The 18,804-nt window shown below is 44.3% G+C and overlaps 1 protein-coding gene across 1 annotated transcript in view; it reads right to left on the reverse strand.

Annotated features, from left to right (window-relative positions):
* Positions 1-2,134: 2,134 nt before the first annotated feature.
* dpf3 (double PHD fingers 3) overlaps positions 2,135-18,804 on the reverse strand; it is a 57,993-nt gene continuing 41,323 nt past the window's right edge. Inside the window, 7 exon segments of the mRNA XM_045721128.2 lie at positions 2,135-7,598; positions 8,515-8,596; positions 9,911-10,023; positions 12,345-12,473; positions 12,837-12,903; positions 12,905-12,993; positions 16,203-16,275. Of these exon segments, the coding sequence (XP_045577084.2) occupies positions 7,531-7,598; positions 8,515-8,596; positions 9,911-10,023; positions 12,345-12,473; positions 12,837-12,903; positions 12,905-12,993; positions 16,203-16,275 (621 nt within the window). The 3' untranslated portion in view covers positions 2,135-7,530.

Consider the following 18,804-nt stretch of genomic DNA (forward strand, 5'->3'; position numbering starts at 1 on the left):
AAAGTAGACATCATGCAAAACTACAAATCCCAGCAAGCTCCTACACATAATCTCTAGCTGACACCTTTACTAACAGTTATTGTGTCAATTTCAAACTTGCACAAGACGCTTCACAGAATTGTCCATTTAAAGACATTTTGCCAATTTATTCATTACTACATTTAACATGAGTTAATCCACAGATTATTTGGCAGTCTGGTCCAGATCATCATGGCATGTGATGTTGGTCGCCATAAACCGGATGCAAACTGGGTATTTAGATGGTTCATGAATTGGTGGATCCGGTTTATAGAGACCAACATCAGGGTTGGATCCAGTTTATAGAGACCAACATCAGGGTTGGATCCGGTTTATAGAGACCAACATCAGGGTTTCATCTGGTTTATAGAGACCAACATCAGGGTTTCATCTGGTTTATAGAGACCAACATCAGGGTTGGTAAAGGTTTATAGAGACCAACATCAGGGTTGGATCCGGATTATATAGACCAACATCAGGATTGGATCTGGTTTACACAGACCAACATCAGGGTTGGATCCGGTTTACACAGACCAACATCAGGGTTGGATCCGGTTTATAGAGACCAACATCAGGGTTGGATCCAGTTTAGAGAGACCAACATCAGGGTTGGATCCAGTTTATAGAGACCAACATCAGGGTTGGATCCAGTTTATAGAGACCAACATCAGGGTTGGATCTGGTTTATAGAGACCAACATCAGGGTTGGATCCAGTTTATAGAGACCAACATCAGGATTGGATCCGGTTTATAGAGACCAACATCAGGATTGGATCCGGTTTATAGAGACCAACATCAGGGTTGGATCCGGTTTATAGAGACCAACATCAGGGTTGGATCCGGTTTAGAGAGACCAACATCAGGGTTGGATCTGGTTTATAGAGACCAACATCAGGGTTTAGACTAGCCTGCAGATGTTATAGCCTGTAGATGTTATTGCCTGTAGATGTTATAGCCTGCTGATGTTATAGCCTGCAGATGTTATAGCCTGTTGATGTTATAGCCTGCAGATTTTATAGCCTGCAGATTTTATAGCATGTTGATGTTATAGCCTGCAGATTTTATAGCCTGCAGATTTTATAGCCTGTAGATGTTATAGCCTGCAGATGTTATAGCCTGTTGATGTTATAGCCTGCAGATGTTATAGCCTGTAGATGTTATAGCCTGCAGATGTTATAGCCTGCAGATGTTATAGCCTGCAGATTTTATAGCCTGCAGATGTTATAGCCTACAGATGTTATAGCCTGTAGATGTTATAGCCTGTAGATGTTATAGCCTGTAGATGTTGTAGCCTGTAGATGTTATAGCCTGTAGATGTTATAGCCTGCATAGCTATAGCCTGCAGATGTTATAGCCTGTAGATGTTATAGCCTGTAGATGTTATAGCCTGTAGATGTTATAGCCTGTAGATGTTATAGCCTGCAGATGTTATAGCCTGTAGATGTTATAGCCTGTAGATACTATAGCCTGTAGATGTTATATCCTGCAGATGTTATAGCCTGTAGATGTTATAGCCTGCAGATGTTATAGCCTGCAGATTTTATAGCATGTAGATGTTATAGCCTGTAGATGTTATAGCCTGCAGATGTTATAGCCTACATATGTTATAGCCTGTAGATGTTATAGCCTGTAGATGCTATAGCCTGTAGATGTTATAGCCTGTAGATGTTATAGCCTGCATAGCTAAAGCCTGTTGATGTTATAGCCTGCAGATGTTATAGCCTGTAGATGTTATAGATGTTATAGCCTGCAGATGTTATAGCCTGTAGATGTTATAGCCTGTAGATGTTATAGCCTGTAGATGTTATAGCCTGTAGATGTTATAGCCTGTAGATGTTATAGATGTTATAGCCTGCAGATGTTATAGCCTGTAGATGTTATAGCCTGCATAGTTCTTGCACTCCAAATTGAAAAGTTTGACATCTTTACACTGTAGCCCTTCTAGCAGATGCTCTCCAGAGCAACGTACAAGGACTACATTCAACAAAGCAAGGTGAAACTATTTAAAAGCACAGCCATCTCATGTAAACCCTCGAAGTGGAGTGTCTGGAGTGAGGTTAACTTCTGAGTATAACGCAAACCAGTTCAAACTAATTCATTGTCAAGGGTAAGTAAGGACTTCTTCAAAATCTTTATTTCAACACAAAAACAAACAGACACACTTTCAACAAAGTACCCAAAACTGACACAATATGATATCCATATAAAATTGATGGTCTCCAATATAAAACAAAATTATATTGACACATATATTTATTGGAGTGGGACGTTGGCATGGTGATATAAACAGGAAGACATGAGGGGGGAAGAAAAAGGATAACATTCAAATGTTATTGACATCATGGATGCATATCAAATGGCACACAATTCCTTAAATACACTACCGGTCAAAACATTAAGAACACCTACTCATTCAAGGGTTTTTCTTTATTTTTTACTATTTTCTACATTGCAGAATAATATTGAAGACATTAAAACTATGAAATAACACATATGGAATCATGTAGTAACCAAAAAAGTGTTAACCTCTCTGGGCTAGGTGGCACCAAATCGTCCCACCTACGTAACAGCCAGTGTAAACCCGTGGCGCGTTATTCAAATTCCTCAAAAATGCTAAAACTTCAATTTTTCAAACATATGACTATTTTACACCATTTTAAAGACAAGACTCTCGTTAATCTAACCACACTGTCCGATTTCAAAAAGGCTTTACAACGAAAGCAAAACATTAGATTATGTCAGCAGAGTACCCAGCCAGAAATAATCAGACACCCATTTTTCAAGCTAGCATATAATGTCACATAAACCCAAACCACAGCTAAATGTAGCACTAACCTTTGATGATCTTCATCAGATGACAACCCTAGGACATTATGTTATACAATACATGCATGTTTTGTTCAATCAAGTTCATATTTATATCAAAAACCAGGTTTTTACATTAGCATGTGACTAGCATTCCCACCGAACACTGCCGGTGAATTTACTAAATTACTCACGATAAACGTTCACAAAAAGCATAACAATTATTTTAAGAATTATAGATACAGAACTCCTCTATGCACTCGATATGTCCGATTTTAAAATAGCTTTTCGGTGAAAGCACATTTTGCAATATTCTCATGGCATTCTCTCAACCAGCTTCATGAGATAGTCACCTGGAATGCATTTAAATGTGACAAGGTAGGGGTGGTATACAGAAGATAGCCCTATTTGGTAAAATAACAAGTCCATTTTATGGCAAGAACAGCTCAAATAAGTAAAGAGAAATGACAGTCCGTCATTACTTTAAGACATGAAGATCAGTCAATATGGAAAATTTCAAGAACTTTGAAAGTTTATTCAAGTGCAGTTGCAAAAACCATCAAGCGCTATGATGAAACTGGCTATACAGTTGAAATTTGTCCTTTGGTCTGGAGTCCAAAATGGAGATTTTTGGTTCCAACCACCATGTCTTTGTGAGACACGGTGTGGAGGAACGGATGATCTCCGCATGTGGATTTCCCGCCGTAAAGCACGGAGGAGGAGGTGTTATGGTGTGATGGTGCTTTGCTGGTGACACTGTCTGTGATTTATTTAGAATTCAAGGCACACTTAACCAGCATGGCTACCACAGCATTCTGCAGCGATGCACCATCCCATCTGGTTTGGGCTTAGTGGGACTATCATTTGTTTTTCAACAGGACAATGACCCAACATACCTCCAGGCTGTGTAAGGGCTATTTTACCAAGAAGGAGAGTGATGGAGTGCTGCATCAGATGACCTGGCCTCCACAATCCCCCGACCTCAACCAAATTGAGATGGTTTGGCATGTCGCACCGCAGAGTGAAGGAAAAGCAGCCAACAAGTGCTCAGCATATGTGGGAACTCCTTCAAGACAGTTGGAAAAGCATTCCAGGTGAAGCTGGTTGAGAGAATGCCAAGAGTGTGCAAAGCTGTCATCAAGGCAAAGGGTGGCTATTTAAAGATTCTCAAATATAAAATATATTTTGATTTGTTTAACACTTTCATGGTTACTTCATGATTCCATATGTGTTATTTCATAGTTTTGATGACTTCACTATTATTCCACAATGTAGAAAATTGTAAAAAAAATTAAGAAAAACCCTAGAATGAGTAGGTGTTCTAAAACTTTTGACCAGTAGTGTATGGGCCACAGTAGCGTATGGGCCATGGTAGTGTACTACACAAGGAATAGGATGCCATTTGGGAAGTAGCCCATACATTTACTCTACTTCATGATTGTCTGTGGAGAAACAATATAAAAAAATATTAAAAAGCACAAAACTATTTCGGGCTATAGGTTTTCTTCAGGGTTCTTCAAATCTATCCATTAGTCCTATAAGAAATCTATATGAAATATACAGTTCACTACCTGTGTTCAGTGCAATCTATGAACATATTGTTGACATGGAAGAACCTGAATCATTTTATAAATCATTTGGAGTTTTACATGAAAAGTTTGGAATGATATACAAAGTCGAAGGGAAGCCTATATAACTAGTTTACATTTACCAATACATAAAATAAATATGTTCAAAAACTGATGCATCATGGAGAATGTGAGGTATCCTACACACCAGCTATGAACTGAAATGTGGTGGTAGAGCTACAAGGTATGTATTTTGATTTAACTAGGCAAGTCAGTTAAGAACTAAATCTTATTTTCGATGACGGCCTAGGAACAAGTGGGTTACCTGCCTTGTTCAGGGGCAGAACAACAGCTCGAGGATTCGAACTTGTAACCTTTCAGTTACTAGTACAACACTCTAACCACTAGTCTAACTGCTGCCCCTGTATGTTATGTATGTTCTTGACCATGTAAGTGTGAATGGATTATGTCTATGTGAATACAGTGCCATCAAAGTATTTACACCTCCTTGACTTTTTCCACATTTTTGTTGTGTTACATTCTGAATTTAAAATGGATTACATTTAGTGTCACTGGCTTACACACAATACCCCATAATTTTAAATTGAACCTTTATTTAACTAGGCAAGTCAGTTAACTTATTTACAATGACAGCCTACCCCGGCCAAACCCTAACGACGCTGGGCCAATTGTGCACTGCCCTATGGGTCTCCCAATCACGGCCAGTTGTGATACAGCCTGGAATGGAACCAGGGTCTGTAGTGACACCTCTAGCACTTAGATGCAGTGCCTTAGACCACAGCGCCACTCAGGAGACCACTGGTTCATAATGTCAAAGTGGAATTATGTTTTTAGATATTTTGACAAATTAATAAAAAATGAAACGCTGAAATATCTTGAGTCTATAAGTATTCAACCCCTTTGTTATGGCAAGCCTAAATAAGTTCAGGAGTAACATTTTGCTTAACAAGTCACATAATAAGTTGCATGGACTCACTCTGTGTGCAATAATATTGTTCAACATTATTTTTTTTATGACTACCTCATACTCCACACGTACAGATAATTGTAAGACGCCTCAGTCGAGCAGTGAATTTAAAATACAGATTCAACCACAAAGACCAGGGAGGTTTTCCAATGCCTCGCAAAGAAGGGCACCTATTGGTAATTACACTTTGGATGGTGTATCATTACAGCCTGTCACTACAAAGATACAGGCGTCCTTCCTAACTCAGTTTCTTACCTTAACTCAGTTGCCGGAGAGGAAGAAAACTGCGCAGGGAATTCACCATGAGGCCAATGGTGACTTTAAAACAGTTACAGAGTTTAATAGCTGTGATAGGAGAAAACTGTGGATGGATAAACAACATTGTAGTCACTCCATAATACTAACCTAAATGACAGAGTGAAAAGAAGGAAGCCTGTACAGAATATAAATATTCAAAAACAGGCATCCTGTTTGCAACAAGGCACTAAGGAATACTGCAGAAAATGTGGCAAAGAAATTAACTTTATGTCCTGAATACAAAGCTTTATGTTTGGGGCAAATCCAACAGATTTGGATGTTTTATGTTTGGGGCATATCCAACACACTGAGTATCACTCTTCACATTTTCAAGCATGGTGGTGGCTGCATCCTGTTATGGGTATGCTTGTCATCAGCAAGAACTAGGGAGTTTTTTAGTATAAAAAGAAATGGCAAAATCCTAGAGGAAAACCTGGTTCAGTCTTCTTTTTCAGCAGGACAATAACCTAAAACACAAGGCCAAATATACACTGGAGTTGCATACCAAAACAACATTGAATGTTACCGAGTGACTTAGTTACAGTTTTGACTTAAATCGGCTTGAAAATGTATGGCAAAACTTGAAAATGGTTGTCTTGCAATGATCACCAACCAACTTGAGAGCCTGAATTTTTTCTTCTTCTATAATGTGCAAATATTGTACAATCCATGTGTGTAAAGCTCTTAGAGACTTACCCAGAAAGACTCACAGCTGTAATCACTCTTAGAGACTTACCCAGAAAGACTCACAGCTGTAATCACTGCCAAAGGTGATTCTAACATGTATTGACCTGAGGGGAGGGGGGGGGGGGGGGGTTGAATACTTATGTAAATTCGAAATTTCTGTATTTCCTTCTCTTTTTTTGTTGACAAATGTTTGAGTTTTTCTTCCACTTTTAAATTAGAGAGTAATTTGTGTAGATCGTTGACACAAAAAAAAATACAATTAAATTAATTGGGGAAAGTCCAGGGGTGTGAATGCTGTATGTTTCTCTCTATGGTCTATGTATAAAGCCCTTTACCAGTTTCCTACATCGATTTACAAAATCTGATTGAACAACATGTAAACCCTCTTGCATGGTAACACATTAACAGAGAGCGCAACATGATCTAGATACCAGAACTTGGGACTGGAGCAGGATTGCCACCATATTGTGTTGCTTCTTTTTTTACAAACAAAGCATCCATCCAACAGTCACAATAACCAGAAATGTATAAATAAGACCAGTTTTAAATTAATAACGATTTAGATCGTTGTCATGAGGTACGTTTAGTATCCTAGTAACCACAAACCTGGCTAAGATCCAACTGAAATTAAATAATGGCTGCAATGACCCCACAAAAAACAAAAGGATGCTCGATAAGTCCTGTGAGTAACGCTATTTCAAATATGCAACATGTCTTGGTGCAATATGAAAGAACGTCACTGTGAAATCTTAACAAGGAGAGGACTGGAAACTGAAATGTAAACAAACAGACATAAATTCTCCTTGTTTCCGGTACATAATGTATTTTTGACCTCAGCACAAACATCTCTAGCGAGCTAACAGTCAGAAGAGACTACATGGTAGAACAGCGTAGTGTCAAACGCTACGTAGCAAAGATTACTATTTGCCGATTTTCTTTGTGGTTTTTATAACCCACATCATGACATTGTTTCGACTTCAGAGGTAGAGGAGAGTACTTAGATAGAAACTGAGAAACTGAACGAGATGAGACTGAATATGCACCCTGAGCCTGTAAATCCATTGTGTGTGTGTGTGTGTGTGTGTGTGTGTGTGTGTGTGTGTGTGTGTGTGTGTGTGTGTGTGTGTGTGTGTGTGTGTGTGTGTGTGTGTGTGTGTGTGTGTGACGCTATGGCTCTTCATAGGCTGAGGCCTTGTCCTTCAACAGATCCAAACACAGGTGACAGCTCCAGCTCCCTAAAGAGAGAGAGAGGGGGAGAGAGAGAGAGAGAGAGAGAGAGAGAGAGAGAGAGAGAGAGAGAGAGAGGAAGAGAGAGAGAGAGAGAGAGAGAGAGAGAGAGAGAGAGAGAGGAAGAGAGAGAGAGAGAGAGAGAGAGAAAGAGAGGAAGAGAGAGAGAGGGGTGATCTTGTTGTTGGGGACTGTGTTATTTTCAGAGCTCTAAGTGATGTGCTGTACCTCTGTGTAATGTCTGAAGTTTAAAAACATTGTTCAGGATCTCTCTGTTTCACAAGCCACACTCAAAGTCTCACAGTACACACGTCAAGAGAGATTATCACTGAGCCGCCATGTGTGGTCTGTGGTACGGCCTTACCTTCAGGTCTTTATAATGTAAACTATAACATTCAGTGGTCTTACCTTCAGGAGGCTTGGTCAGTAACTCTATGTAACTCTGTAATATCTAGACCGTAGAGGTTAAAGGTGGAATCCTCAGCAGAGGAAACAGCGCCAATTGGAAGCTTTAAGAGCTTTGTGTAGTAAGTAGTGCTGAGTTATCATACATGCCCTTATCCTAGGAGGGTGTCTATTATTTATATATTACACAGTATAACACAGTGGTCTATAATATATACAGTATAACACAGTGGTCTATAATATATACAGTATAACACAGTGGTCTATAATATACACAGTAGTCTATAATATATACAGTATAACACAGTGGTCTATAATATACACAGTATAACACAGTGGTCTATAATATATACAGTATAACACAGTGGTCTATAATACATACAGTATAACACAGTGGTCTATAATATGTACAGTATAACACAGTGGTCTATAATATATACAGTATAACACAGTGGTCTATAATATATACAGTATAACACAGTGGTCTATAATATATACAGTATAACACAGTGGTCTTACCCTCAGGAGGTTGGGTCATGGGGGGCTTCAGACAGTACATGTGGTATCCTCTATCACAGTCGTCACAGAACAACAGCTGGTCCTACAGACACAGACAACCACACAATGTTAACTCACCTCTCAAGACAGTAGTAGCAGTGGTAACTAAGACAACGTGGTAACTGAGACAACGTGGTAACTAAGACAACGTGGTAACTGACACAACGTGGTAACTGAGACATCGTGATAACTGAGACAACGTGGTAACTAAGACAACGTGGTAACTAAGACAACGTGGTAACTGAGACAACGTGGTAACTAAGACAACGTGGTAACTAAGACAACGTGGTAACTAAGACAACATGGTAACTGAGACAACGTGGTAACTAAGACAACGTGGTAACTAAGACAACGTGGTAACTAAGACAACGTGGTAACTGACACAACGTGGTAACTAAGACAACGTGGTAACTAAGACAACGTGGTAACTGACACAACGTGGTAACTGAGACAACGTGGTAACTGAGACAACGTGGTAACTGACACAACGTGGTAACTAAGACAACATGGTAACTGAGACAACGTGGTAACTGAGACAACGTGGTAACTAAGACAACGTGGTAACTGACACAACGTGGTAACTAAGACAACATGGTAACTGACACAATGTGGTAACTGAGACAACGTGGTAACTAAGACAACGTGGTAACTGAGACAACGTGGTAACTAAGACAATGTGGTAACTAAGACAACATGGTAACTGACACAACGTGGTAACTGAGACAACGTGGTAACTGACACAACGTGGTAACTAAGACAACGTGGTAACTGACACAACGTGGTAACTGAGACAACGTGGTAGCTAAGACAACATGGTAACTGACACAACGTGGTAACTAAGACAACATGGTAACTGAGACAACGTGGTAACTAAGACAACATGGTAACTGAGACAACGTGGTAACTAAGACAACGTGGTAACTGACACAACGTGGTAACTGAGACAACGTGGTAACTGACACAACGCGGTAACTGAGACAACGTGGTAACTAAGACAACATGGTAACTGAGACAACGTGGTAACTGACACAACGTGGTAACTAAGACAACATGGTAACTGAGACAACGTGGTAACTGACACAACGTGGTAACTAAGACAACGTGGTAACTGACACAACGCCACATCACTGACACAATACAACTGACACAATGTTAAATCCCTTCTACTGTGAATTTACAGAAATGCCTTTCAAGACAATGGTAGCCCACTGAGCGAAAGCCTAAAGGCTAGGTAGTTGTAGGAGATAACAAGAGTCTTCAGTCTAAAGGAATCTTCTGGGCCCAGATGAAAGAGTTTCAGAGTAGGCACTTTTTGAATACAGGCCAAGGTCTAGAAACAGTTATTCAAAGCACTTACGTCGTTCTCGGAGGTGCCACAGAGGCTGCAGGACTTGCACTCAATGCACTGCCACTGGTAGGTCTTCACCGCCGTCATCATGTTGTCTGTGAACTGCAGACAGGTTGGGTGGCCTGGGAAGTGAAGGAGGGAGAATGCCTCATTTACATCGCAACTCAACACAGAAAGACAACATCTGCGATTGTTTTTTATAAACTTCAATAACAGTGAATAAGCTAGATAGTGTTGATAGATGTTAAATGAATAAAACAGGTATCCAGTTGCTGTCTGTCTCCTCAGAGATAGGTAGGTCATTCATAAGTCATGACAAGGTGTAGCTAAAGTCACACTACAGTAAAAAAGGATCATGGTTAACTGTAGCCTTTATAGATATTACCTGCTTTCTGCTGACATAGATACAGCAGACTTGTGACTGTCCTACATTTTCCATTGTGGTGTTGTCAGTAACAATAAAAAACGTTACCCATTCATAGTTCTCATCAGTGTCAATGGGATGTCAATGGGAGGTCAATGGGATGTCAATGAGCCATAAACTAAAACCTAAACACTCATCTCATCTCTCTGAAACCAGACAGTCCTGGCAGAGAATCACGGGACTGGGCCCGCTGCCAAACACACAGTGCTGCCTTGCCCTCTCTCTCTCTCTCTCTCTCTCTCTCTCTCTCTCTCTCTCTCTCTCTCTCTCTCTCTCTCCTCTCTCTCTCTCTCTCTCTCTCTCTCTCTCTCTCTCTCTCTCTCTCCCTCTCTCTCTCTCTCCCGCTCTCTCTCTCTCCGCTCTCTCTCTCTTTCTCTCTCTCTCTCTCTCTCCCTCTCCCGATCTCTCTCCTGCTCTCTCCCCCCTCTCTCTCTCCCCCCTCTCTCTCCCGCTCTCTCTCTCTCTCTCCCGCTCTCTCCCCCCTCTCTCTCTATCTCTCTCCCTCTCTCTCTCTCCCGCTCTCTCTCTCTCTCTCTCTCTCCCGCTCTCTCTCTCTCTCTCCCGCTCTCTCCCCCCTCTCTCTCTATCTCTCTCCCTCTCTCTCTCTCCCGCTCTCTCTCTCTCCCGCTCTCTCTCTCTCTCTCTCTCTCTTTGTTATTATGCATTAACGGAAGGGGGATTGAATTGAATGGGAAATGACTGCGTTGTTGATAGTTTTATGTCTAATCGATCATTTTCTAGCCCATCTTGGGCCCGAGAACCGGAGTGAACGTGTGATTGTCTAGCTATTTGGATAGGTAGAGTCTCCCATCCTGGTGGACCAATAACTGACACATTCATCCAATCATCTTCTTTACATCGGTTCCTACATCAGCCGGTTTCAATGGTCTCTATAGCCACAGGGACACTGAACATGCCGATTGGTTCTTACCTCTCGGCTAACCATCCTCTCTGGCCAATGGAGCGACTCAAGAGTCCGGAACACCCCTCCTCCACACCCTAACAGTCCAGAGGTAACAGTAGCATGGCCAAGAGGTGTAGGACCAGTTTATATTTGGGTCTATAGTGCAGTCTGTAGCGCAGTCTGTAGTGCAGTCTATAGTGCAGTCTGTAGCGCAGTCTGTAGCGCAGTCTGTAGCGCAGTCTGTAGCGCAGTCTATAGCGCAGTCTGTAGCGCAGTCTGTAGCGCAGTCTGTAGCGCAGTCTGTAGTGCAGTCTGTAGTGCAGTCTGTAGTGCAGTCTGTAGTGCAGTCTGTAGTGCAGTCTATAGTGCAGTCTGTAGTGCAGTCTGTAGTGCAGTCTGTAGTGCAGTCTGTAGTGCAGTCTTAGTGCAGTCTGTAGTGCAGTCTTAGTGCAGTCTGTAGTGCAGTCTTAGTGCAGTCTGTAGTGCAGTCTGTAGTGCAGTCTGTAGTGCAGTCTGTAGTGCAGTCTGTAGTGCAGTCTGTAGTGCAGTCTGTAGTGCAGTCTGTAGTGCAGTCTTAGTGCAGTCTGTAGTGCAGTCTGTAGTGCAGTCTGTAGTGCAGTCTGTAGTACAGTCTGTAGTGCAGTCTGTAGTGCAGTCTATAGTGCAGTCTGTAGTACAGTCTGTAGTGCAGTCTGTAGTGCAGTCTTAGTGCAGTGTGTAGTGCAGTCTACAGTGCAGTCTGTAGTACAGTCTGTAATGCAGTCTGTAGTGCAGTCTTAGTGCAGTGTGTAGTGCAGTCTGTAGTGCAGTCTTAGTGCAGTCTGTAGTGCAGTCTGTAGTGCAGTCTGTAGTGCAGTCTATAGTGCAGTCTGTAGTGCAGTCTGTAGTGCAGTCTGTAGTGCAGTCTATAGTGCAGTCTGTAGTACAGTCTGTAGTGCAGTCTGTAGTGCAGTCTATAGTGCAGTCTTAGTGCAGTGTGTAGTGCAGTCTATAGTGCAGTCTGTAGTACAGTCTGTAGTGCAGTCTGTAGTGCAGTCTTAGTGCAGTGTGTAGTGCAGTCTATAGTGCAGTCTATAGTGCAGTCTATAGTGCAGTCTGTAGTACAGTGTACTCACCGGAGCGGCCGCAGTCAGAGCAGGACACCAGCTCCTCAGCCTGGCCAGTCTTCCTGTTAGAGTCAGAGTCTCCCAGACAGAAGTCACAGTAGTCGTTAGGAATGATGGAGCCGTCTGCAGCCCTCTGAGCTGTGGAGGGGGAAGACAGGTGTGAGAGAAGAAGTCGCCTGGTCGCCAGTCTGTTTCTTCTCATTGACTTGACAATGACATTAATGGAGTTGGCAAGAACATAAATCGAGAGGAGACGCTAGAGGAGAAGTCCTAAAGATGCTATTTGAGGCGGCATCCCAAAAGCTGCAGAGTTAATCATTACCCATAATGCAGTTCTATTGTGATCCTGACTGTGTTGTTCAGTTTAGTCCACAGAGGACTAGCAACACACATACAGTAAGCTGTAAGAGCTGTTATAAGACTACTAATGGTTTCATCAGCAACTTTTATAACCCTGTATTACTATTAGTTTAAAACCCAGATCACACAGTCCTCTATTACGTTTGTGGTTGTCCGGGTCTGGTCGGTGTGGTGGCGAGGACGGTGGTATCTCTTCCTCCCTCTCCTCCCTCCCTCCCTCCCCCCTCCTCCTCCGCCAGGTGTGTGTGTGCGTAGTGGTAGCTCAGACCTGGACGGTTCTTATAGCGCTTCCCACAGACTGTAGAACCACAGAACACAGAAGCATTAGAATACATTAGAACCACAGAACACAGAAGCATTAGAATACATTAGAACCACAGAACACAGAAGCATTAGAATACATTACAACCACAGAACACAGAAGCATTAGAATGCATTAGAACCACAGAACACAGAAGCATTAGAATATATTAGAACCACAGAACACAGAAGCATTAGAATACATTAGAACCACAGAACACCAGAAGCATTAGAATATATTAGAATCACAGAACACAGAAGCATTAGAATGCATTAGAACCACAGAAACATGAGAAAATGTTTTGAACCAGAGAGAAAAGCTGAGGTTCTAACTGACCGAGTCCAATAACAAATTCACTGTTTCTGTTCCAAAACGTTTTGCTACTGTGTGCACTACTGAACACGCCCCAGCTCTCAAGGCAAAGGACCAACCGTTTACCAGCACATTCCTGCTAGGATAGTAGCCTATGATCACTTATATTAATAAAGTCTCTATGAATGTCCTCCCTGGGAAGAGACACAGCTGTAGTTCTCCAACACATCCTGTAGCCATCGTAAAAGAAACGATGTGGATGCACTAAAAACCCTCTGTTGAGAATGTTGTTATTTAGCACAGGTTAGGTTTGTTTGGTAACATTGCAGTGACAGCAGGTTAGGTTGTCTGCGATACCCAGAAACCCGCACTGACAGCATTGTTACAACGCTACAGAAACATGCATTTGCTCAGCTGATGCTCAAAGATCATTCTTCCCCAGCAACTTGATAACAAACCAGCAGATACTGTAGAGTTATGTTAGTGCCATGCAAGCTTGCTTTGGTCTTGGGAATTAAGAATCAATGCTTATGCAAATACAAAGCACAATAGCGATAAATATTGGTTAGCTCAAACGTAGCATGGAAGCCAGACGCCTTCATGCTTTAGCCAATCCTATTGTTAGTCAAAGTAGATAGAAAAACAAAAAGCCAAGCAGGGTCGCATTCAGGACGGTGCAACATAGAAATCGACTGTATAGAGCTGACATTATTCCCAATTCAATATGACTTAGATTCATGTCTGTTCTACTAAATATATTTCTATCTGGATGTCCTGTAACGTTGTACCCATCTGAACACGACCCAGGCTAGCTCAACCCAGCCCCAGTAGCAGCCCCAGTAGCAGCATCAGCAGCAGCCCCAGTAGCAGCCCCAGTAGCAGCATCAGCAGCAGCCCCAGTAGCAGCCCCAGTAGCAGCCCCAGTAGCAGCCCCAGCCCCAGTAGCAGCCCCAGCAGCATCCCCAGTAGCAGCATCAGTAGCCCCAGTAGCAGCCCCAGCCCCAGTAGCAGCCCCAGTAGCAGCCCCAGTAGCATCCCCAGTAGCAACATCAGCAGCAGCCCCAGTAGCAGCCCCAGTAGCAGCATCAGCAGCAGCCCCAGTAGCAGCCCCAGTAGCAGCATCAGCAGCAGCCCCAGTAGCAGCCCCAGTAGCAGCATCAGCAGCAGCCCCAGTAGCAGCCCCAGTAGCAGCCCCAGCACCAGTAGCAGCAGCAGCCCCAGCAGCAGCATCAGTAGCAGCCCCAGCACCAGTAGCAGCAGCAGCCCCAGCAGCAGCATAAGTAGCAGCCCCAGCCCCAGTAGCAGCACCAGCAGCAGCCCCAGTAGCATCCCCAGCCCCAGCAGCATCCCCAGTAGCAGCAGCAGCCCCAGTAGCAGCAGCCCCAGTAGCAGCCCCAGTAGCAGCATCAGCAGCAGCCCCAGTAGCAGCCCCAGCAGTAGCCCCAGTAGCAGCCCCAGCCCCAGTAGCATCCCCAGTAGCAGCCCCAGCCCCAGTAGCAGCAGCCCCAGTAGCATCCCCAGTAGCAGCCCCAGTAGCATCCCCAGTAGCCCCAGTAGCAGCCCCAGTAGCAGCCCCAGTAGCAGCCCCAGCCCCAGTAGCAGCAGCCCCCAGTAGCAGCCCCAGTAGCAGCAGCCCCAGTAGCAGCCCCAGTAGCAGCCCCAGTAGCATCCCCAGTAGCAGCACCAGTAGCAGCACCAGCAGCAGCCCCAGTAGCATCCCCAGTAGCCCCAGTAGCAGCCCCAGTAGCATCCCCAGTAGCAGCCCCAGTAGCATCCCCAGTAGCAGCACCAGTAGCAGCACCAGCAGCAGCCCCAGTAGCATCCCCAGTAGCCCCAGTAGCATCCCCAGTAGCATCCCCAGTAGCCCCAGTAGCAGCACCAGTAGCAGCCCCAGTAGCAGCATCCCCAGCAGCCCCAGTAGCAGCCCCAGTAGCAGCCCCAGTATCAGCCCCAGTAGCAGCCCCAGTAGCAGCCCCAGCAGCAGCCCCAGCAGCAGCCCCAGTAGCAGCACCAGTAGCAGCCCCAGTAGCAGCCCCAGTAGCAGCCCCAGCAGCAGCCCCAGCAGCACCAGTAGCAGTCCCAGTAGCAGCCCCAGTAGCAGCCCCAGTAGCAGCCCCAGTAGCATCCCCAGTAGCATCCCCAGTAGCCCCAGTAGCAGCCCCAGTAGCAGCCCCAGTAGCAGCCCCAGCCCCAGTAGCAGCACCAGTAGCAGCCCCAGTAGCAGCCCCAGTAGCCCCAGCAGCCCCAGTAGCCCCTGATCTTGTCATCAGAGAAGCCAGACAGAGAAAAAATAGCGACAAGTCCATATACCTGAGTCAGCAGTTTTTGAGTTATGCTTTTGTTTGTATCTGTCTGGAAGGAACAGAGGAGACATAAAAGCAAATGAGAGAAAAAGAAAAATGAAAGAAAAAGAAAAGAAAGAAAAAGAAAAAAAATGAGAGTGAGTTTCATTCAAAGGGGCTATAATATCTAATGACATGAGCACCCATTTCTCTGATGTTTTCCTTTAAGTAGAAGTAGCATGCTATGCTAACGTCCGACATGCTAGCTGGACTATCCACATACTCGGCTATCTCCATTCTAGAGGGAGAGAAGAGAGTTGCTCTCATCCCAATGAAAGCAAAATAAGGTTATTGATCTTAAACTATCTCAGGCAGCTGGTAATGTCCAGATACAGACACACCTTCACCTTTAGATAAGTACAAATATATATAGAATATTGAGACCTAACAAATAAAACAAACAAAAAAATGTACTCAAACTGTGTCTACATATGAATATTCAGATGAGCTTCTCAGGTCATGTGTTATTAATGTTATTAACGTAACAACGTTTTTAACTGTGTTACTTGTACAGAAATATAGGAGACGTCTGGGAGTTTGCTGCTGTCTTACTGTCACAGACGTAAGGTTTATCCACGTCGTCGTTGGACACAGCCTCTGCCCTCCTGCGGCTGGATCCTCGGCCCTGTGGAGAGACAAGAACAGGAACATTCACAATAGGAACCCTCCCTCTTTCCCGAATTCTAAAAAATCATTTTCACACTACGACAGATTCTCTAGAGGTCTTGTGAGAATGCCCTCGACTATACCTTTTTAATAATGTGAACTTGCTACGTCTCTACCGCTACATCTGGAGGTAAAGCACGACACTGGCCCCCCTCAGAGCAGGACAGTTATCCCCCTCAGAGCAGGACAGTTATCCCCCTCAGAGCAGGACAGTTATCCCCCTCAAAGCAGGACAGTTATCCCCCTCAGAGCAGGACAGTTATCCCCCTCAGAACAGGACAGTTATCCCCCTCAGAGCAGGACAGTTATCCCCCTCAGAACAGGACAGTTATCCCCCTCAGAACAGGACAGTTATCCCCCTCAGAGCAGGACAGTTATACCCCTCAGAACAGGACAGTTATCCCCCTCAGAACAGGACAGTTATCCCCCTCAGAGCAGGACAGTTATCCCCCTCAGAACAGGACAGTTACCCCCCTCAGAACAGGACAGTTATCCCCCTCAGAACAGGACAGTTACCCCCCTCAGAACAGGACAGTTATCCCCCTCAGAACAGGACAGTTATCCCCCTCAGAACAGGACAGTTATCCCCCTCAGAGCAGGACAGTTATCCTCCTCAGAACAGGACAGTTACCCCCCTCAGAACAGGACAGTTTCCCCCTCAGAACATGACAGGTACCCCCCTCAGAACAGGACAGTTATCCCCCTCAGAACAGGACAGTTTCCCCCTCAGAACATGACAGGTACCCCCCTCAGAACATGACAGGTACCCCCCTCAGAACAGGACAGTTATCCTCCTCAGAACAGGACAGTTTCCCCCTCAGAACAGGACAGTTTCCCCCTCAGAACAGGACATTGTGAACAGAATTGTCTCATTCAGCACAACACTCCTACAGTATAAATGGCAACAGCAGAGCAATGATTTTGATACAGCTGAAATGTATAGACATTTTCCACATTTGTTATTTTGAGACTTGAAATTTGAAACCTGAAATTACAGTTAAATTCTGAAATTGACGGCTGCACTGAGCCACATATAAATACGGAAGCCCATCCCCTCCACCAAAAGAAATGCATAATGTCAATAGTAGATCATAAAAAAAGGATGTGTTTTTTTTTCTTCATTTTTAACATTGTGTGGTTATTTCAGAGGCGGTCCCAGAGTGATGAGGGGGGGGACTGTTTTCCTGGGGCCCAGAGTGTTTCCTGATCTGGTAGGCTAACCTAACCAACTCCGGACCCTAGTTGAAGGGTGTGACATAAAAATTAATCAGCAGTAAAAAAAAATGTACAAAAAATTCTAAATAAAAAAATGGGGTAAGATGGGACCATAAATCATGAAAACATTTAAAACCCTGTCAAACTGCAGCAATCTTGTACAAAACTAACAGAGGGGGTCTTTTACACAAACAAAGAGACATCAACTGCGATTGGACAAAAATGAACAGGGCTGAGCTTGTTGTATACAGGGTTGTATGGTGTAGGACCATGGTGTAGGACCATGGTGTAGGATCATGGTGTAGGACCGTGTATCTGGTGTAGGACCATGGTGTAGGACCATGGCGTAGGACCATGTATCTGGGGTAGGACCATGGTGTAGGACCAAGTATCTGGTGTAGGACCATGTATCTGGTGTAGGACCATGCATCTGGGGTAGGACCATGGTGTAGGACCATGCATCTGGGGTAGGACCATGTATCTGGGGTAGGACCATGTATCTGGTGTAGGACCATGTATCTGGGGTAGGACCATGGTGTAGGACCATGGTGTAGGACCATGTATCTGGGGTAGGACCATGGTGTAGGACCATGTATCTGGTGTAGGACCATGGTGTAGGACCATGCATCTTGGGTAGGACCATGTATCTGGGGTAGGACCATGGTGTAGGACCATGGTGTAGGACTATGCATCTGGGGTAGGACCTTGGTGTAGGACCAAGTATCTGGTGTAGGACCATGTATCTGGTGTAGGACCATGCATCTTGGGTAGGACCATGTACCTGGGGTAGGACCATGGTGTAGAACCATGGTGTAGGACCATGGTGTAGGACCATGTATCTGGGGTAGGACCATGGTGTAGGACCATGTATCTGGTGTAGGACCATGGTGTAGGACCATGCATCTTGGGTTGGTGTAGGACCATGGTGTAGGACCATGTATCTGGGGTAGGACCATGGTGTAGGACCATGTATCTGGTGTAGGACCATGGTGTAGGACCATGCATCTTGGGTAGGACCATGTATCTGGGGTAGGACCATGGTGTAGGACCATGCATCTGGGGTAGGACCATGGTGTAGGACCAAGTATCTGGTGTAGGACCATGTATCTGGTGTAGGACCATGCATCTTGGGTAGGACCATGTATCTGGGGTAGGACCATGGTGTAGGACCATGTATCTGGGGTAGGACCATGGTGTAGGACCATGGTGTAGGACCATGGTGTAGGACCATGTATCTGGGGTAGGACCATGGTGTAGGACCATGTATCTGGTG

Source organism: Salmo salar, chromosome 06 (assembly GCF_965601325.2).
Source record: "Salmo salar chromosome 06, fSalSal1, whole genome shotgun sequence".
Classification (NCBI taxonomy): domain Eukaryota; kingdom Metazoa; phylum Chordata; class Actinopteri; order Salmoniformes; family Salmonidae; genus Salmo; species Salmo salar.